Source organism: Hydra viridissima, unplaced genomic scaffold (assembly GCF_058129835.1).
Source record: "Hydra viridissima isolate aposymbiotic clone 2 unplaced genomic scaffold, HvirCarnegie_v1 scaffold_12, whole genome shotgun sequence".
Lineage (NCBI taxonomy): Eukaryota > Metazoa > Cnidaria > Hydrozoa > Anthoathecata > Hydridae > Hydra > Hydra viridissima.
The window spans coordinates 2,281,104-2,303,546 of record NW_028324311.1 but is presented as its reverse complement, the minus strand read 5'-3'; the positions used below and the strand labels follow the sequence as shown (position 1 = coordinate 2,303,546).

The window sequence follows — 22,443 nt, the reverse complement described above, 5'->3', positions numbered from 1 at the left end:
TGGTCAAACTACAAATAGAGATGAAAAAACAAACAAATAGTGATTCTTAAGCATAAATGTAATAGAGATTATGTGTTGTAAACTTTTTTATTTAAAAAAAAAAATCAGTAATTGTAGATCGCCTTTTTTGAATATAAGCTCATTTGTTTGAAACATTTAAGTACAGCTCAGCTGTACAACGTCAAAACACAGTATCTGTATTTTTCATAATTTAATATGAAAATGATTTTGTAAAGTACGTTGGGCCGCCAACTTAACTTCATACTTATCACTTGAATCTTCATATTATAAAGTTTCAAGTGATAAGTATGAAGTTAAGTTGGCGGTCCAACGTACTTTACAAAATCATTTTCATATCAAATTATGAAAAATACAGATACTGTATTTTGACGTTGTACAGCTGAGCTTTGTTGACATGATAATACGTAACAACCTTCACCCATTTAGCCAAATTTCCTTGACAAAAAGCGTCTAAGAATTTATCTTTATTCTTTTTCCAGGTTAAAAGAATGTTTGGTGGAATATCAAAGATTTTCGAAACCTCTATTTATTTTTCCTTTCTCCAATTCCAGTAGAACATCGTGTTTCCGCTTTAAATTGGTTTCTTCATGCGGTCTCTTTGATGCCATGACGTTTTTTAAACAAAAGATAATAATTCATGTTAATCGTTTTTCAAAAACTCAAAACATTCGAAATTTGAAAAAAGAACTAAACGGTTAACGAGCTTTTTACACGTCAGAAAATAAAAAAAATCGATTTACAGAGAAATTCTCACTAAAGGGTCAAAAAATCCAATCGAGTTACAGAGGTTTTCGAATTATAGAGATTCGAATTATAGAAAGTTAAACAAAAGAGTTTCTTAAGCGAATGTCACGGTGACTTTACATTTAGTCGAATTACGGAGGTTTTCGAATTAAGGAGATTCGAATTAGAGAGATTGTACTGTATTGCGCTTTTCACAATGGAATGAAGTAATTTATTTTAAAGTTTAAAGCGTGGTATGATGTGGCAAGATAATGAATGGCCCATATCATAACCACATCTATTTTAGCATGTGTTTATTTAAAGAGTATACCGCATTAAGTGGGATAATTATGTGGACCGCATTATGTGTTTCACACGTGGGCCACACTCATCATCAGTTTATATAACGATAAACATCTAGAATATAGTTTCACGCTTTAAATCCACTTATAAGCACTATGGCCACATGTGGCCCACATATACCTTTCTTGTCGGGCAGCTATATTTTGAGATCAGTGTTCTCGATTAAATCGTTAAATGCAACTTCGCTTGCAATCGAGTGTCGTAATTTTTCGGCTGCGTGCGCAAGATGAAATCTTTTGTCTCGAAGATACGCGCAAAAGATTTGAAGAATTTATTCCCAAATTCCTTTTCTTTAGCTTTATCTTCCTTTAAGAACAGGTCGAAGAAATTTTTTGTCTCCTTTCAAACTTTGTCGAGCCTTTAATTCTATAGACAACCCACTACAACAAACATAATGAAACAGGTAAAAACGTCAATCAACCGTCCTTTCCTCATTTCCATTGCGCTCGTGTCGAAATCCGAAAAGAACAGGGTTAATTTTAAGTCGTCTTTATTCATCTCTTTTTTCGAAAGAGCTTTCAATTCGTACACATTGGTTCCGTTTCTGAGCGGCAAGACGGTTTCCGATGTGAAACCGCAATAGATCAAGGGTAAAAGTTTGTCACACTCGTTGCATTTGACAAATTTGTCAAAGTTTTCAATGGCTTTTTTGTATTTATGGTCTACGGTTAATAAAACGACGTGTTTTTTTAAAAATTTTTATTTTAGCTTGTTGCTCGTTTTTGGCATCTTTGACGTATTTAATCATCAACAACCTTTCACATTATCTTCGGTTCTTATCAACTTCGGTTAGACATGATCAAAGAAGCGTTTGACAGGTCTGGAGACTTGAGGAGGCGTTTCTCCGTACCAACCCTTGTGAAACAAGCCTTGCAAGACAGGGTAAAAACAGATCCTCTTCCAAATCTCTTTTCAGGCTCACGAATTTCCCATTTGGTATCTTTTTTTCTTGAAGGCGGTGTCGGTTTCGATTTGCAGTTCCATGTTGAACAATTTTCAATTCCATCCTAGCGTCGCGGGAGCTCTGCACAGGTCCATTAAAAAGCGGCGGAGATTTTCGTGTTTGTACGAAACCTCGACGGGAAACGGAAGAGAGGTTTGCAGAGCGCGATAACGAAGTCTAAAATCCTCGTTTTTCATGTCTTTTTTTTTTTTTTTTTTTTTTTTTCAGCTTGACCGAGACGGGTGAATTGAACGAAGCGGGACGATTAGGCGGTTTACCCCCTCGTTGAGTTGCGCTCAAGGTTGAACTCGAAAGACAAACACCGCTGACGTCTCTTTGCGAGCGAATCAAACGCGAGAGTTCCTTTTGTCTCATTCTGTCGGAAAAGGCCTTTGCGAATTTGTGCTTCAAAAGTTTGCCAAACAAACTTCCGTCTTCCCGTCTGTTCCCACTTTCTCATTGGGTAATCCGACGGTTTGCTTTTCAAGAGATTTTCGAGCTTCATATCGGACCAAGCTATTCGATTGTATATCAGATCATTTTTCATTAGAAGTCTCATCTGATAGTCGTTCTCGTTTTGAAACTGCAATTTGGAAGGCAAACCATTGAACTGGATTGTTCTTTCGTATTAGTTCTCTTCGTCTTCTCCCTCGTTTTGTAAATTTTGTTCTTGTTTCCCGGGATTTTTGCCGAAGAATGGCTGTCTCTCGTGTTTTTAGCAAATCAAAAATAGAATTCAAATTCTTTTTTTACTTTTTTTAGATATCAAAAAATTAGAATATTTTTTTAACGCGCATTCAGAGTCAAATTTAGCTCTTAGCAAATCGATGACGCAAGTTTTTTTCCTCTCCGAGACGCATGATATATATTTGGTGGTGTAAAGGTTGATTTTTTATAAGTGTTTGTTAACCTGAGCAGAGTTGAAATATTCTTTTAGAGCTGTTAAGTTTTCGAAAACAAACGCTTTAATTGTTTTGTTTCTGTCTTTTTGTTTTTTCCCGTAAAACCCGTATTCGTTGGCGTAAGGGAATAAAAGCACTTAGATAATTTCTTTCAACAGAGGAACAACGCAATCTTTGAAGCATCTCGCAAAAATTTGCTTTTCCTCTTCGCTCATCAGCACGCACTTGTTAAACTGAACAGGATTGTAATGGTTGATCAAGTGCGTTAGCAAAACAACAATTTTGATTTGGTCAAAGTATTTGCGTCACTTCATGTTGGGTAAAAACAAGCAAACTCTCACCTTCTGTATGATCCGGGTGTTTTGTCTTTTGACTTTACTTTGCGCGAGGCATCAAAGTATCGATTCAATTCCTCGAACCATGTTACTTCGTTCCACTATTCGTCTTGTTGTTCCTCTATAATCGTCGCTCTCCTCGTTTTTCTTTCTTTTAAGTCGTTTCAGCAATTCGTTGGCGCGTTTGTTACGTCTTTGTTTTCTCTCTTCTCTTCGTCTCTTCTTCTCAAAATGGCTCTTTTCCGCTTCGTCGTCGTCCTACATCTCTTCGTGTTTTGTTTTTAGGGGTATTTTAAAAACTGACACGTTCTCAAATAAAAGTGCTTAGAGCGATCCTTGACTTTAACTTACGCAAACGATTGAAAGAAGATGAGTTTTTTGCCCACGCTCATGCAGTTGTAATCAAAATCGCATTCACATCTAACGTCAATGGGAGCTTAAATCTCTTGCTGCAAAGGGTTGTCTTGCAAACTTCTTAAATGCGCCACGCGGCTTTTTTCGAAAAAAAGTAAAGTACTTGCCTTCCTTGTCCATCAAAACGGCGATGGGATACTTGAATCGACTGCCGCCTGATGGAAACTTGTTTCAAGACATACTCTGTAATGAAGGAAATGCGTTAAACGCCACCACCACCTTGTAGTGTCCTTCCAACTTTTGAAATTGAGTCGAATTGAGGACGCTATGAAAAACAGTATTGGTGTCCAAACCGTGATGCGATCCGCTCGAATACAGTGTCAAATACTGCTCGCTTTTTAAACACAGAGGGCGGATTTCGTCAAAGAGAACAATACTACTATAAAAAGCCGGTTCTGGCGCATTGATCCCCTCCCCATACTTAAGGATGTTGAGTTAGCATTTTTTTAAAAAAATTAATCTTACCGCGATATGAATAAATAATATAAAGTTCTTGTTGTAAATTTGTTGTGATAAAAATTTCTTACTGCAATGATTGTGATTCTTCAGGACAGGGTTTTGGTTTTGTAGTGTCCAATAGCCAAGGTGTGAATACCATCATCTTGAATGAATCTTTTGTCGTCGTTAGCGCTAAGTGCTACTTTGTTAATTTCTTCGGTGTAAACATCGTGATGATGGGATCGTATAACGTTCATGGTTACCTCCAGCCTCGTCTTTAAACATTCCGATAATCTTATTATTCAAGCCAACTTCGAATCCGGCATTTTCAATGGCGGGATGATCTTTAGGAAAGTTGCTCATGTCAAATCTGTTTTTCACGTCTGCAGCAATGTCTTGATAAAAATCAATTTCAATTTCTTAAAAGAGCGAGTCAGTGTCGGTCATTAACAATTTCGCCTTATCGCCGTATTTTGGTTTGATATAGTCATAATGGAATTCAAACATGAGGGTTTTGCTGATATCGAGGATGCTCATTCCCAAGAAAACAGGCTTGTCGTAAAAGACATTTGTTTTTTCCATGTGAACTGCGATTAAGTTTTCATCAAAAATGGTGTTTCGTTTATATCGAGGACGTTTAGATAATTTTAGAGCTTCTTTTTTCGTGGTACCGAGTCTAACATCAACGCGTTTTAGAATATTCTGCATGGTTTTCCCAAAGACGGAGTTGTTCATGAGCTTAAAAAATTCTTTATCCGATTCGTTTTTTGCTTTTGCTCTTTCAGTGGTGTTGGAGTCGATTTTGTCTTTCATGAAAGGTTCTTCTTCAAAGGTGATACCACGATGAATTTTGGTAGTGATCAACCCTATTCGTTCGTAAAGTTTAAGGTTTCCATGGTGAATGACATATTTTTCTTTGTTGTTTAAATTGGGGACTAGCTTTTCTACTTTTCCAATGAGTATTCTTTCAGGAGCCAAAGGGTAATCATTATGTGCATCGTGAAGGTGATCAGGGTAGGTTAAATTGACTTCGAGAATACAAGACATGGTTTTCCAATTTAAAAGTTCGTCATCAGTCATCCGTCTAAATCCTCTAACGGGAAGAGGTTTGCACATGGCCCATCCATAAAGATTATTAGCGTCAAAATACTGAACGAATTTTGAAGGTTCTGAAGGTTTATAATCTTCACCCATGTATTTGTTGTTAGCAGTTCCATGTCGATTGGAGATCATGCAGATTCCACCGCGTATTTCTTTCCGTATCATGTTGAGCATATCAGGATCGCTCAGAAGCTCTATTACAACTCTAGATTTCTTTAGCATAGTGTCCCAAGCCAAATCAGGAGAGGTGTAATACCAAGCAGGATCAAGACCTTAATGGTTGAGACATGTGCTTCTGAAATTTTAAAAGACATCTGCTAGTATTAACACGTCTGAAATGTTGTATAGCTCGTGATAGTCTTTAAAGGTTTTACATCCAAATTCGTTCCAGACGTTTTGAGCATGCTTATAGTCTTCCTCTTTTGCTGGTTTACCATATAGCTTGGAATGAAACGCTTCAATAGGAGGCAATTGCGTTTCAGAAAATTTTTCAATGGAGTCGACCCAATCGTAAGGGTAAATGCCTTATTTTCTTAGCAAATCAAACTGCTTTCCTTTATAATATTCAACCACGTTTTTGCACTGTTCGTTAGTTAAATTTTTAGACAGTTTTTCTAAACTATCAAGCATGAATTTGATGCTGTCAATAAACCTCATTTCTTTCCACACTTTCTGAAGTTTACCTTTTTTAATACAATCTCCCACTTTGATTTTTTTAGAGAAGCTGATATATTTTTCTTCATTGTTGGGTATGCAATTGAGTCTTCCACCTAATTTCTTGATGAACAAATGGGTGTCGTAACGAGACAATTTATGGAAAACGATCGGGATGAAATTTGGAATTTGATAATCCAAGTTGCATTGTTTATGAGCAGCTCCACGGTACTTTCCAGTCAAATGACAATGGTCTAAGACTTTGTCACCGTTAAGATCTTCTTTGCAAATATGACATTCAACTGCAGCCTCAAAATTCTTTTTATCCTCATCAGTTGCCAAATTTTTTTTCCTCCATCGTTGTTGTCGTAAATCAGTATCGTTCCAAATCTTTATAAGGTCTGTTTCAAGCATGGTTATAAATTTTTGAGCCACGTCGTCATCATCGTTTTCTGCTGTGTACATGACAGGTTTTTCTTTATAAATGGTTTCGTCGAAGCATTTGATATAATAGCAGAAGGAGCTTGGAACATGTTTTTGATGTTGATTGGTGAACGACTGCTTAGAATTTGGTTTGCAATTGCTGATAGGTTTGAGGAAACTTTCAAAGTCAGCGTATACGATGTACGGAGCCCACATGGACTTGTTGTAGTTTTTAAACTGAACGGTCGTTCCTTCTTTAGGAAGTTCGATTCTCATTGGCGCGTTATCATAGCAGTCTTCTCGATGTTTTTGAAGCTTTTCTTCTTGATGATAATCTTGAAGGCATCTTCTTCAAAAATATCTCTTGTGTTGCTTTTTCGATGCTGAAGAACCAGAAAATCGACTGAAATTTTTAATGAGACAATAATGGCTAGTGTCTTCGTTTGTAATATACAGTAAATCAACTTTATGCTTTCGATCGACAAAGTCAGATATTCGCAAAGGGTAAGGTTTTTTATTTTCATACCCAAAGACGTTGATGCTAATGTCTGGGTTATCCTTTTCAAACTCCTCGATTTTATGATAATCCACAGGAAATCTCACTCCTTCCCAATTCAGCTCTTTTGATTTTTTTTTTTTTCAAGTCTTCATCAATTCTTTCGTTGTCCCTATTTTTCAGATTCAACGCTCGAGTGACTGTCCATTTGAAGCATTGATCGTCTTCGTTTTCCATGTTGATGATGGCTTTTTTATTTTTCAAGTCAGGAGGCAGCACTATGTAGGATCCACCGCTCAGAGGCACGTAATCGATAAAGTTAATATCCATTTTTAAAATCTTAGACATGACGCAATTGGATCCCAAATTATTGTATTTGAGACTACGTTCCAAGACTTTTCTTTCCATTCCGTTCATTAACGTTCTTACATCCGTAGCTGCTAGAATAATTTCCGAGTTGGATAAAAAGCTTGCTGTTCGAGTCGTTTCTTCACCAGTCATGAGGCTTACAGATTTCATTTCGCATGTTAAAATAATTCTTAATTTGGTGTTTCTTTCTCCTTCCATGACTTTAATCGCAGCCTCTCTAACCATGTTTAGAAAGGTAGCAAGGTCTTCATATCGAGAAGAAGGCTCATAAAAAAATTCTCCACAGCGTGATTGGTTAATTTAAACTCAATGAGAGGTTTATACACTGTTTTTAATACGAGTGATTTTAGAGAGTCAATTTTTTTTCTCATTTCAATACCCGCATCGTCAACTTTTTTCTTGATCGGTTCTGGGATGTATGGCTCCACCCATTCCACGATATCGTTAAATTTATTAAAAAAAAAAGAAGAAACGTTTTTCGCAGCTGTCGTCAGACTAGAAAAAAATCCAGGTCTTGGTGGAATGACTGGTTTTGGTATGATGACAAGCGATGAATCTGAAACCGGCTCATCAAGTATGTGATGTGGTCTTTGAGACTGCAAAGCTCTAACAAGATCATCCTTTCTCAACTTGTAATAATATTTAATTTTTCGCTCTTTAGCGATTTCTCGCAATTGTTTCACCTTTTTGTTTTCCATTTTTTATATCGCAAGATTTTTATTTATGTCATTTTCAATTTTTTAAATTCAATAATTAAAAGAATTTAAAAAATCATCACGATTTTCCATGCGCCTTTGCGCTAAAAATCTCAAATTTATATCCATTACCTACTTTTCCGTCTCGATTTTCAAAGTACTGCCAGCTGTGTCCTGTCTTTTTTTTCGTTTCATAAGTAGAACCGTATTCAGTCACCTTACCAGTTTCAACATGAGTTATTCTTACACCTAAAGGATTATTTCTAATTAAACCAAGTCTTTCATATTTGGGATCAATTGGTTTCTTTTCTTTTTTCTCATATTTTCTAGGTCTTCCCACAGGTCTCACTTCTTTTCAGTTTTCCAAAATCGCATCTTTACTAATCAGGTTGTTTTCAACCGCAAGCATCATGAGTGTAATTACATTGTCAGACGTTTTGGAAACACCATTTTCTTTTAGCAAATTTTTCAAATACTTTCTTGTGTATGTTATCTTTTTATTATGCTAAGATTTTATTTAACTCAAATTCGATTTTTTTCATTTCTGCGATCTGAAGAATTTTAAAGTTTTCATACACAATGTCTTTTGACTTGAGTGATTGAATTAAAATCGCGCTTTTTAGTTCTCCAGAAATCTTTTTTTTCTCCTCGAAATCACAATCCAAACTAAGCACATACTGGTCAATCATTCTTAGTCTGTCTTTTTTCTTCAATTTTTTCCAAGTACTGAGACGTTCTTTGATTTTCTTTTTCATTCGTGAAAATTCTGTCTCACCACTCCATACAAGTTGGTAAAGCTTGTCTCTCTCTTCATCACTGAATACATTTGGAATATTAAAATTTCCGTTTTCAGTGACGTAAACAGATTCGCGAAACACACCTGTTTTTCCAAAAGCAAGAAGCTCAAGATGTCTTTTTTTAATCATGTCGGTCTCTTTCATACTACATTCTAGGAAAAACGGGAAAAACTGATAGGTTGTCGTTTTTTTTCTTCTTATTGTAAATGTTTTAGATCCTTTTTCGGTCTACCCACAGGTCGCTCTTCCTTCACGTCTTTAATCCATTCGTTTTTATCGATCAAGTTGTTTTCAACCGCAAGCATCATTAACGACATTTTATTGTTTGACGTTTTGGAAATTCCGTTTTCTTTCAGTAATTTTTTCAAATCCTTTTTCGTATATCTCATTTTTTTATTAAAAAATTATTATTTTGAAGGGTATCAATTAACAATATTTATTCGGCTTCCATCTGATTTAAGTCTAAGCAAATTATCGGAAAAGATGATAGCAAAGGCCTGAGTGTTTGCAGGAACGTTTGAATTAAATGTGGCTTTTATTTGCACATCTAACACTGAAGTTTTTAACCTCTCAGCCTGCTTGCTTACATCAAAAACAAAAAGTGGGCAAATGTATCTATAATTTAATGCAGACAAATTGGGTTGAGCTATAATTTCGCTAATTCCATAAAGTCTATTGTCAAACTTAGCTGCGTCTCTATAAGCTCTTGAGTATTTGTTGTTATTAAAGTCCAAATTGTAATCGACAGCAGGATACCTTTCACTGTTTAAAGTGACATACATGTTTTTCAAGTCGCAGTGATCAAATACTGAAGGATTCAATTCTTGATTTCCAGCTTTATTGGTTTGGAATCCAACAATGACATACCTCGGTCTTTCACTGGCAGATCTTGCGCTCAACCTCCAACTAAAGGTATTTGCTACAGGAACAGCGATGGTATCGCATTGTCTGGATCTGAACGAAAATGGTACTTCCGCTTTTGATTCAATGATTTTGTAAAGATTGTTACTAGTTGCGACAGAGGGTGTGAATGAGGCATAAACAAGGACAGTTTGTTAAGATTCAATTTTCCTGCAGCTGTTGCAGCTGTTCTAAAAATAGCATCACTATCGCTCTTTCTCACAAGAGTGAGTGTATGCTTAAATCCATAAAGCACTTTATCGTAATCATCGCAAAATCCAAAAATATGTTTTAAAGGAATGCAGAACGAAAACGATCCTTTATCTTCACTCTGTGTAATGATGTAATTTTGTCTTTGCTTAAATCCATTGTTGTTGACAAGATCTGCTAAAGCTGTTGTGTCTCTTTGCCACAGCTGGTTCATACCCTCTGAAATTTGGAACTCCACTGGATATTTGAGGTAACCAATCATGGGGGTAGCTTGCCCAGGGTCGTAAATGGTTTCTACTTCTTGATTAGATAATTGATAGGTAATCTGTTTGAACATGTACATGATGCCGTTGTTAACAAGAGTAACGATGTCTGTATCCGCGAAGGAAGTTCCATCCGCTTTTAAAAGTCTTTCTTCAACCAAAAGAAAAGCCTCAGATGGAAGCGTGAACAAATCTTGCTGCTCAATGTTGATTCTTATTTTACCCTCACTGTCTATATTTTTATTAACTAGTTCGTATTCGTGAAATTCAAATCTCTCAATTTCTTCATTAACAATGATCTCTTCTGTAAAATTTATAACATCGGAATTCGCCATTTTTTATATGCCAAAGAAAAAATTTTTAGATTCTCCGAATCCATGGAAATTTACACAATCAAAAGTCCATTTCCCATTTTTTGATTTTTTACCAGGTCTTGTATTCTGATCACTTTGTTCTTCGACAACCCCCCTCCAAGCATGGAATATTCATCTATAATCGATGTGGTTGGAGTTTGTTTTCTGTTAACAATTTCTGAAATAATGTCTTTGCTTTTAAGACTGAGATCACTCTTTGCAGCTTCATACGGCTTAGGAGTTCCAGTCTTGGAATACAATTTCTCAATGGTCTTTTTACCTTTGTCAATAGCCACATCTCTAGCAGTGGAAATGGCTGTAGAACCTAGCTCTTTTCCTGCAGATTTACTAGCCATTATTGCTTCTCTACCCAGTTCGGTTTTTTCAATTTTATTGCCTATAGTGGATGCTGCTCTTGAAGCGCTTGAGCTGCTACTCTTCTAAAAAAATTCTTAAGCGTGTCGACTATTCCACTTACACCCACAATATGTTTCTTAACATATCTATTTCTATAAACAATCATTTTTTATTTCCATAGATTTTTTTATTTCGCATCAATATACGCAATCATAGCCTTGTACTCGTCTTTATTAATCCTATTTTCTCTCAACAGCTCATCGCAAATGGAAACAGCCTCATTTCTTGACCCTTTATTTCCAGCATGCCATGCAGCCACGCTCAATGTAAACCTTTGAACTAGTGCGTTCGGATCGCTCGGAAGTATAATCACTCTATAACCTTTTTTGACTTTAGTTTCACTTTTAAATTTATCCCAAAGGGGCTTTATAATTTCCAGTATTTTTCGCTTCTGGAGGCTTTTGGCTTGTTTGGATTTGATTCTGAGTAAATAGCACCAGTGTTGAAAATAGTTTTTGAATAGTTTTGCAAATCTTCATCGTTAACGTCGCTCCATTTGTCTGGAGGATCAGATTCTGTCATAAGCTCCCAAAGACCACTTGTTCCTTTATACCTTTCTCCTCCAACAATGATATCATTTCCATCCACTTCCACCTCCATTTTTCCAAAAAACATTTTATCTCTAATTTTACTAATTTTGAAATTTCTTCTAACATCGTTTACGAAACGCGTATTATACCTATTTAAAAAGGAGGATGAAATGTCTTCTAAATTATTAGACTCATCAAAACTGGTAGACTCGAGCTCATTGCGTCTTTCTTTGTCTTCGATGCTCTTGATCATTTTTTCATTGCTTTCAATCAGAGGCTTGTAAAGCTTGCTCAAATCAGTCTGAAGATTAGCATCATAAATATTTTCATTCAAACTATCCTGATATATTCTTTTTCTTCTTTCAACTAATTCTCTCACAATTTCATCCCTCTTGTTCGGGTCTAGTATTTTAAAAAAGGACATTTTTTAAAACACAAGAAAAAAACTTAAACATAACCCTATCTGTGTTTTTTAAATTAGTTTTTAAATTCGAATATTCAATTTTTTTTAAACATGTTATTGAACGCTTTTATCGCTTCTTCTCTTCCTTTATTGATCAACGATTCTTTGGTTATCTCATCGATGTCGATTTTTGTTTTAGTTCTTATTTCTTTCATCAAGCTCTTAAACTTTTGAAGCTCGCTTAAAATCAATTCATACTCTGAATCGCTCACAACACCATCCTTTAAAGATTTTGAAATGTGATCGCTTATGGTGTTCAGCACTTTCACCTTTTCATGCTTCTCCGCTTTTAATGCTAGTTTTTTTTTGACTTGCTCTCCTACAATGGATAAAAACCCTGCACCAACAGCAACACTCTCGCACACAATCGCAACAGGGGCAGCAGCGATGGTGCTCAAAACTCCAATTCCAACAACTCCAAGCGCAACACCACCTGCTTGCAACGTAGTGTCTACAAAAGAAATGATTCTGAGAGCGCGATGGTACTTTTTGCTGAGATGTATTCTTTTTTTCTTTTCGTTTTCAATCTCTTTTTGTATCTCGCTTATTTTTTGAAGGCGGTAATTGTGTCCTTCATCCGATGGAGCTGTTGGAAGAACTGGATAAATTTTAGATTTAGCATCGTAATTTTATTCCATTTTTTTATTAAGCAAAAAAAATATTATTTTTTCACTCATTAATGAAATTGACAAAGCATAAACTTTCTCCTTTTTTAACAACCACATCTGACTTGCTGTTATTGTGAATTTCCATGATAACATTATTCACCGACTCTGATATCATCATGCTGTGGCTGAAATAATCCAGTTTTGATTTTATGCTTTCCCTCAAATTCACTAAAGCTATTCCGCTTTCAAGTCTGATTCCAAACATAAAATTTATTTTCTGATGACTCAATCGATTTAGTGTGATGTCTTTTTGAGCAAATATTTCATATCTAGATCCTACTTTTGAGGGAGGGTGCTTCAAATACTTGTCGAAAAAAAGAGTGGATTTATTCCATATCCTATATCCCTTTCGATCATAATGGAAAAATTTTTTATATTCATTGACATGGGTTTCCATTTTTTTATTACAAAAAAATATTTTTTATGCATAATTTTCACTACGCTTGCCAATGGAGCAGAATGGATTAGGCGTAATAACATGTTTGTCCTAGCAACAGATAAAAGCTTCCGGATTGACCTGTTTGAGCGTCGCCAAAATTGAGCGTGACGACGATTCCTCTTCCAGGTGCAACACTAGGCATGGAGTCTGCTTCTCTAAAATTTCTTTAAAAGGAGATGGTAGTGTTAGAGACAATGGTAGCAGTGGATTGATACAGCAGTCCAGTCGACTTGTTGTTGAAGGAGGTTATATTTGACCCGTTCCAAGAGGACAATTAAAAATCTTCTAGTCCAGACGAGGAGAAGATGCATTTGCTATCGGCATCATAACCAGGGAAGGAAGTGTAATTGCCGCCATTATAAGGAGTCCATGGACTGAGCACAGTTCCATTTCCAGGAGGTAAATTTCCATCATACATTCTCACTCTGGATTCCCACCAGTTTCCAGAGGCTCCAATGATGTGCGCTCTGATGTATTTCAGAAAAACTCCATTTCCTTTACCTATAGTATTGATCAGCACATATTCATTTCCGTAAGTGGTGTTGAGATACCTGAACGTTCTGCAGTACAACTTGTAAAACGGCAAGTAGGTTGGGATGGTGGAGAGTGTGGTGATGAAGGGCTGAATCCAGTAGGTGATGGGCGAAGCTGTTTTGTTCCGTAATAGTATGGCAATGCTTGTTTTAAAAGGCATGTCAAGTGTGAAATAACCTCCCAAAGAAGTGGTGTTGTATACATTACATCCTTGCAAAGAGTTGGCATAACCTGTTCCTCCAAGAGGAGAGAAGAGCAAGTTGCTAGCAAGAGCAGTTTGGTCTACTCCTATTCCTTCCGTGGTGTCTGAATAATTCCCCACGTTAATTTCTCCGTCTGTATGAATTCGAAGAAAAACATTTCCAGGAACGCTTAATCCTCCTGTAACGGTTCCATTAAGAGCCAGCCATAGCCTTCTCAGAACTCCAGGACCGTCAGAGTAGGTGAATACCGTAGCCACATCTGCTAATCCAGCAGCTACAGTTTGTTGTTTTATTCCTAAACTGGTGAATCCTGATCCTGGAACCATTCCTAAAAAGTTAGGCTTTAGCGATAAGGCATCTACATAATTCTTTGTAGCTCCATCTTGTGCGTTGGTCGGATCAGTCACGTTAATCAATTTGTGAGAATTTAAATCCAAGTCTGCTGTGCCCACAGTTGTTCCACCTGACGCATGCGTGTCCACGTAATTTTTTGTGGCTGAGTCCGAAGTTGTGTAGGTTCAGCCAAATTGACGAGTTTATGAGACGTCATGTTAATGTCGACGTAAAAAATATTATTGTAAGCGACTTTGGTGTCTACGTAGCTTTTTGTCGCTGCGTCTTTTAAATTGGTTGGGTCGCTTACATTGGTCAATTTGTGATAGTTCATGTCGATGATTCCCGTGATCGTGCTCGACCCGTCGGTTTTAACACACAGGCTCGAGCTGACGTCGACGTAATTTTTAGTTGCTGCGTCATGCAAATTGTTTGGTTCGTTCAAATTGATCGCCTGGTGAAAATTTAAATCCAAATCTGCAGTTCCCACTACCGTGCCAGTTCCTCCCGACGAATGCGTGTCCACGTAATTTTTTGTAGCGGCATCATGTGCGTTAGTTGGTTCACCCAAGTTGATGATTTTATGAGAGTTGAAATCCATGTCTGAAGTGATAGTGCTGTTTCCATCTGTTCTTACATAGAGATCAACTGTTATAGCTGATGATGAAAAAGGATCATAAAAATACCTTCCCAATTCAGTTCTACCAAATTTGTCAATCATTTTATATAGACGCGACTTTTTTTTCACCAAAGTGTGTTAACAACGCTTTGAAAGTCAACCCCTTCCTGCAATTTTTTTAAAACATACAGACACAAGTGACCACAAAAAGAAGTGTTACCAAATTGCACCCTTTCACTGTTGTAAAAAACGGGACTTTTCAAGTAGTCTACGAGCTCTACAAGTGCAGGCTGAGCATAAGAGTCAAAGCTGTATTTTTTGTCTCCGTTTTTATACCAACATACCCAATGAAATCCATCTGTGCTAGAATCTCCTGTGTTGACAATTCCGCATTCTTTTTTTCTTGGCGCTTTTGGTAATTCATCTCTCACAAAAACACCTCTAAAGTTTTTAATTTTGAGCTTTTTAGCAGCATCTATTAATTTAAAGTTGGTTAGAGGATTGCTCGGCTATAAAATTCTTTCAACGTTGATTATTTTTTAAAATTTAAAGTATTTTAAAAAAATTCGAAGAATTTTACGGATTCCCAAGCTCTAAGTAAGAATCATATTTCATCATCCGATTCTATTTCCCCCAAATCTAAGTCTTCACCCTTGATGGTATGAAAAGGAGACGATATTTTAGTGATGATGATGACTTCAGGAACCTTCACTTGGATGGATTCAATTTGAGATCCTATAAAAACGCCTTCAATTTTTCAAGAAGCAATGGCACAGCACTTTTTTCGAACGTATTCGAATGGATTTTTTTCAACAAGCATTTTATTTTCTTTCATACACTTCACTCCGTTGATGATATCTTCTTTTTTTTTTCTTTGCGTAAAAGAAAGAAGTGATTTCAATATTTTTTTCATTTTTCTTTGTACACAACTTTCCAAAACATAAAGGTGCTCTGTTTATATCTTCAGATTTGCTTTTAAAAATAGTTAAACCTTCAGTGTTAATTTTTTTTGTTCTTTCCCCCTTTTTTAAACAAAGGCGTCATTTTAATCACTTGCTCACGAAGAAACTTTGAAATTTTGTCAGTCACCTCCATGAATTTTCTTTCTTCTTCGCTAATTCCATTTTTTTCGTTGAAGCATAGAAAGGACATGGAATATCCAGTCAGCTCTTTCGATCCCAAACTGTTGTTTTCAAAGACACCCAGTGAAAACAAAACGGGAGTTCTTAAAATAACAGGACCTTTTCCAGAAGGGTACTCGTAATACAGAGGAATTTTTTGATATTGAATAGGTTTTGTTGCTGAATAAATTCCTCCGACTGATAATTTGCTCTCATCAAAATTTTCAATCGTAATAAAATTCATTTCTTTTATAAAGAAAAGAAAAATATTTAAATCATTTTTGGATTAATGATAATCTCTGAATTTTAAAGATCATTTTTGCAGAGAAATCACTTCTTTATTGTCCACCCAAGAGTTGAACGTATCAGGATATCCTAGTCATTTGACTAAGGATCTGTTCTTTTGCTTGCGAATGACTTTTTCAATTCTAAATATGTCTTGATTGGTCTTTTGCATTTCTTGTTCATAAAATGTACCTTGTATTTCTTCGCCATGATGTTCTAATATTTTATACGTGGGTGGGTCTGTGTACTGAATCTGTGATACAGTAAAAACCTCCTCTGTCCATCTTGGTGTGTATCCTTTTTCAAAATATGATTTCTTTTTAGTGATCCTCACTTTATCACCCATGGAAAATTTAGGTTCTTGTCTTTCTATTCTCACCTTTCCATTTAGATTCATCCGCACCCTGCTTTTATTCTTTTCATCGCTAGCTTCAACTGGAGTCATTTTAATGGAAGAGTGTTTGGTGTGGTTGTAGTTATCAACCATTTTGTCCAAAACGTAAATGTATTTATTGGTGTTGTTAGCTGAAAAGTATTTAAACATTTTCTCTTTCATTGTTCTATTCCATTGTTCAACAACAGAACTTTTTTCTTCATTTTCAATGGAGTATAATTGCACACCTAGAGCTTTTACATGCTTGTTATAAAAATCTTTTCCTTTATCCACCCACATCTTCGTACACCTTCTCTCCTCATATATTTTGCTTAGAGCGTTAGCTACATCAAGACCGGTTTTACTCTTTAATGTTACAATCTATCCATACTTTGAAAACACATCAATAACTATGAGCAAGTATTTAATTCCGTTGTTGAATTTTGAAAACAATTGCATGTCAACCAAATCAGCAGCCCATATTTCATCAATGTCATTCACAAACACTTTTCTTCTTCTGAAATGATGTATCACTGGTTTATGAAGCTCGTTTGCAAGTTGATCTGTCCATTTCAGGTTCTCCGGTGGTTTTTTTTAACACCTAATACAAATTTTGCTTTGGCTTTGATGATGGGTTCGATGATTTTTCGTTCGTTTATTTCTCTCTGAGTGGGATTTTGTATAGAGTTCATTTCTTCAAGCATCATTCGATCTGCCAAATTTCTGTTTTGCTTGTCGTTAAAATACTTGTAAGAGAGATTATGATGGTATGCAGCATTATCCACTCTGTCCACCGGTTTGCTCTAATCTTGATACATGTCTGTAGAAGTGAGTCTTTTGTCTAAATTGGTTCCAGGTCCTGAAAAGTACATACCTGGGACGTGCATTTCTCCAGGAAAATTTGCCCATGGAAGTTTGATTTTGTTAGAGAGTTTGTTAATCGATTCAACCAAGTCTCCTCCTTTTGTTGTGCTTGACTCTGCAGCGCTAAATTGGTTCTTAGTTGTTCCGCAGATGGCGCAAGTTCCTTCGAGCATATTTCTGTTGTTTTTGCTTATAGCATGGTGTAAGTTGAGCGTATCTGTTTTTCTTTTGCATTTGACGCAGTACATTTTATATTTAACATAATAAAAAAATGGAAGTGATTGATTTGTCATTATATGTGAATAAAAGCAAAAGGAAAAACAACAAACATTTGCCTAGAAGTATACGTGGAATCATTATTGGAAAATCAGGTTGTGGTAAAACGACGCTGCTATTAAATTTACTTTTAAGACCTGGCTGGTTAGACTATAATAATTTACAAGTGTTTGGAAAATCTCTTTTTCAGCCAGAATATAAAATATTAAAAAACTCATTCGAGAAGAAATTACCGAAAGAGGTCATTCTTGATTTGTTCAACATTCAAAGCAAAATTGAACAATTAAACGTGAGTCCTGAATGTGTTATTGAGGAAATTTCAAAAAAATGGGTTAACACAGAGGATATGGAATGCCAATTTTTCGAAACAGCGGACGATGTGCCAGAACCAGAAGATCTTAACGTAACCAAAAACAATTTGATGATTTTTGATGATTTGCAATTGACTAAACAAAACAAATGTGAAAAATATTATATCCGAGGAAGACATTCTAACGTTGATTGTTTCTATCTAGCTCAAAATTATTTTATGTTGGCTAGACAAACCATCCGAGAAAACACCAATTTCATTTGCTTGTTTCCACAGGATTCAAAGAATGTAGATCATATTTACCGAGATCATGTTTCGAGCGATATGAAAAAAGAAGAGTTTAAAAACTTTTGTAAATATTATTGGTCTCAACCCCACGGATTTGCAGTCATTGATTTGTCCTCAAAAAAGGATTACGGAAAATATCGAAGCGGATTTTCCTAACCCTATATAAAAAGATGTCTGGATTTTATCTCATTATAAAAGCAAAAAAAGAAACTCCATCCGTAAGAAACAGCGTCATCCAAACGTACATTGACAACCCCATCGAATTCGACTTGAAGAAAAAGTATGAAATAGCTCTAGTTGGTTTTGACTCTGTTCACAGTTACACCAACATCAATTCTACAAATAATGTTTTCAGATACAGCCCCAACGCCGGTTCAAACAGTTACACCATTTACATCGAAGAAGGAGCGTATGAAATTAGCGAGATTAATGATTATATTCAGAATGAAATGAAAAAACAAGTTGGAAACTTGTATAGAGCGGATGGTGTTGTTATCGGCGGAAACCTAACGACTTTAAGATCTACACTGAAATTTGGAAAACCTGGACCTACAACAAAATATTGGGTGGATTTCAACGTGAATAATAGTGTAGCCCCTGTTCTTGGATTTAATAAAGGAGAATATACATACGTAGAGAAAAAAGAAGATCCGATAGATCCAGATAAAGTAACAGGTTATATCGACTATTACGAGTCTGAAGTAATTTCGAGAATAGACGACGTTTCCATCATCAGAGTCACAAACGATATTATCGGATTGTCTTACTCTGACGGAAAAAGCACACCCGACATTTACTCTTTTCATCCTGACATTCTTCCAGGTTACAAAATTAGCGAAAAACCTTTCCACTTGATATACTTACCCATAGTGGTAAGCAAAATTTCAAGAATGGAAACAAGAATTGTGGATCAAAATGGTAATTTAATCGACTTTAGAGGTGAAGACATTATCCTCAGATTTCACGTTAGAGAAAGAATAACCTCCGTGCTTTAAGACCTTTTTACGAGCAGTGCTGTTCAACGATAATTTTTTTTCTTTTGTTAAAAAAATGAGCAACTACCAAAAAGTAAAAATAAACATTTCGCAAGGTCAATCTGATAAAATAAAAAAAGCGATTCAAGAAAAGAGTGACATCAATATAAGACTATCTCATTCAGATCTAGAAGGTGAACATATTCTAGCAGTAACAAAATCTCAACTAAATAAAATTACAAAAGCATACAATAACGGAACCGGAGTCACACTCAAACTGAGTAAAAAACAATTATCACACATCTCAAAAATTGAAGGTGGATTTATCGGCGCTCTTTTACCGTTATTGGGTATGCTGGGCAGCACACTTGCAACGAGAGTAGTTCCAGCTCTAGCCACCGGATTGTTAGCAGGTGTAGGATCTTCTGCAGGTTCTGCTATGGTTGATAAAATTGCAGGAAGAGGTGTCGTTTATTTGAACAAGAATGGAAAAGGAATGAAAATGACTTCTGCAGGATCAGGAATGTTTTTAAGACCTTGGGTAAAACCCATTATTGGAGAGGAACTGTTTGTTAAAAATGGGAAAAAATATGAATTTGTTGGATCTGGCTTATTGCTTGGCCCAAACTCACCCTTCTTAAGCATTCCTTTTTTAAATTTAATTTTGTAAATTAAAAAAAATAATACAGTGAAAAAAAACTTTTTAAAATGATATAAATAATTTTTTCTTGCTATAAAAAAATGACTCAAAAAAACTTTTTCATTTAAAACGTTTGACACAGAATTAAACAGAAACGTTATACACGTCTACAATAATTATGAACATTATCGCAAAAACTGTATGGGTTTAGAAGAATATTACAAAGAAAAACGTAGAGAAATGAAATTGAGAGGATTGCCATTGTAAGCTAAAGAATTAATCAAAGATATACAAGAAAAAGAACAAAAAGATAAGGAATATCAAAAACAAAAACAAGCAAGATATCAGAAATATATACTTAAAAAGCCTATTTAGTACTATATCCCATGGATTCTTAGAATCTAGCCGATCCAAGCTTCGCGTAAAAAAAAACGAAGTGACCTTTCAGAACGCATGCAAAAAAAGTGAACTCCAAAAAATAATGTGCTATTTTATATATTACATTATTCACTATATATATGGATTAAAATTAATGGTTCACTTATGGTGGAAAAAAATTGTTGGCCTGAGACCTATGAAAAAGAAGAATGTGTGGTTGAAAAACACATCACTCACCAAAATTATAAAGACTGCTTAATGAATAAGGAAGAAAAACTTGCAACCATGAACGTTATACGATCCCATCATCACGATGTTTTCACAGAAGAAATTAACAAAGTAGCACTCAGCGCTAACGACGACAAAAGATTCATTCAAGATGATGGTATTCACACCTTGGCTATTGGACACTACAAAACCAAAACCCTGTCCTGAAGAATCACAATCATTGCAGTAAGAAATTTTTATCACAACAAATTTACAACAAGAACTTTATATTATTTATTCATTTCGTGGTAAGATTAATTTTTTTTAAAAAATGCTAACTCAGCATCCTTAAGTGTGGGGAGGGGATCAATGCGCCAGAACCGGCTTTTTATAATAGTAACAATTGTTTTGACGAGTCTTTTTTTGTGTTTTTGAACCTCGAAAGCTTCCAAGCTCAGCGAAGAAATTTCGCAAAATCCTTTTTTCAATCGCTCTACGCTGTCCACGATCGTCAAATAGACCGCTCGCACGGGGTTGCAATCTGATGTCGTGACGGATTCCCAAACCGCGAGCTGTAACGGTGAAGTCTGTGTGCTCTGCATAACAAAAAACATTATGGCGTCTGAATATTCGCCGGGTTTGATGAGGTCCAAAGCGAGAGTCGTTTTTCCGCAATTAGTGAGTTCCACCAAAATGCTGTTCTCGTGATCAGCGTCGGGAACGAAGTTCAAAAATATCGTGTTTGAATTTTTTGACGCCTTCAAAAACCCCCTCTTTGGCAGTTTAACAGAGAACGAACCCCTTTTCTTTCAACAAACGAAGCAAAATGTCTTCTTTTTTTCATCTGCAGCTTCATATTCTTTCTCGTTTTTCACCTCGTCTTCATATCTGACCTCTTCATATTTTTTTCTTGTTTTTCTATCCTTTGAATGATTTCTTGAAATATATCGTTCATCATTTTTATATTACAATGCGTATATTAGGAGAATGCACGGTCAAATACGTTTAAACATTTTTTTTAATTCAGTATAAAAATCCTAAACAGTACTTCCAGAAAAAATTAGCGCACTCGTAGTTTGTTTTATTACAAACAACTTCGAATCAATATAAATTGTAAAGTAATTTTAATTTTAAACAAGTTTTTTAAATGAAAGGTAAAACCAATTAAATTTACTTATAATGTCAAATATTGTCAACCTGCTTGTTTTTTTATGAGTTAATTAGAAGTTTAATGACTACTCGGAAAAATGTCTGAAATTAAGCGTGCAAAAGAAGTAGCGCACTCGCTTAAAATGTATTAGCACACTCGTTTAATTCCTTTGATAGACTTTTTTGATTAATTTTTGTTCAAAAATCTCTGCTGGTTAACAATAGTCAATAAAAAGTGTAAGGAGAATTAGTTTTAGTGGCGGAAATATCATTTTAAATGCAGTTAGTTTAAAATTGCAATAACAAAAATGTGTGTTTTAGGAGCATATCAATTGAAACAAAGTGGCAAGTTGTTGGCCTGAACAAAAGTAGGTCTCAGCAATCGAGAAATCGGACGTCAACTTGAAATCAGTGAATGCAGCGTTAGAACAACGCTCAAAAACTATAATGAGTTTGGAACAGTCAAAGAAAAAAGTCGCTCTGGTCGTCCCAAAAAAAATGTCAAAGAGGAACGAAAATAAAGCGATTATGCTCGATAGACGCCACCCAAACATGAGCATAGCCGAAATCACCTCAGACCTGAATACAGTGTTGGGTGCACATCAAGTTAGCCGATCAACAATTAGCAAGCTTATGACGAAAAAACATCTCAATTCATACTTTACAACAAAGAAGCCACTATTAAGTATCAAAGACCGTCTCAAGCGTAGAAAATGGTGCAAAAAGAGAGCTGCATGGACTGTAGAGCAATGAAGAAAAGTAATTTTCTCGGACGAATTAAATTTTGAACTTATTAATTGCAAGAAAAGGGTTGTCGTGAGGAGATACAAAAACGAAAAATATAGCCCTCGTTTTATCATGTCAAGAGTTCAAGAAGGAGGAGGTTCATTTGGTTTTTGGGACTGCATTGCTCGATCTAGCAATGGACTGACGCATCTATACACTGATCGCCTTAATCAACATCAATATAGA

At 35.7% G+C, this 22,443-nt stretch overlaps 1 protein-coding gene across 1 annotated transcript; it reads right to left on the bottom strand.

The window, feature by feature from the left end:
• Window positions 1–9,096: 9,096 nt before the first annotated feature.
• LOC145202239 (uncharacterized) lies at window positions 9,097–10,756 on the bottom strand. Its single transcript, XM_090067867.1, has 3 exons — window positions 10,606–10,756; window positions 9,718–10,351; window positions 9,097–9,628 (listed from the first exon to the last, which is right to left on the bottom strand). The coding sequence occupies exons 1-3, from the start codon at window positions 10,754–10,756 to the stop codon at window positions 9,097–9,099; spliced, it is 1,317 nt and encodes a 438-aa protein (XP_089923993.1).
• Window positions 10,757–22,443: the final 11,687 nt, after the last annotated feature.

Bases quoted from the DNA above. Each gene is read 5' to 3' on its own strand.
- LOC145202239 (XM_090067867.1), bottom strand. From the start codon at position 10,756: ATGGCTAGTAAATCTGCAGGAAAAGAGCTAGGTTCTACAGCCATTTCC. The intron at 10,352-10,605 runs GTCTTAAAAGCA...TAAATTTTACAG, and splicing joins AGCTGCAAAGAGTGATCTCA to AAGAGATCATTGTTAATGAA. The intron at 9,629-9,717 runs GTTTATGCCTCA...ATTTTCGTTCAG, and splicing joins AATCTTAACAAACTGTCCTT to ATCCAGACAATGCGATACCA.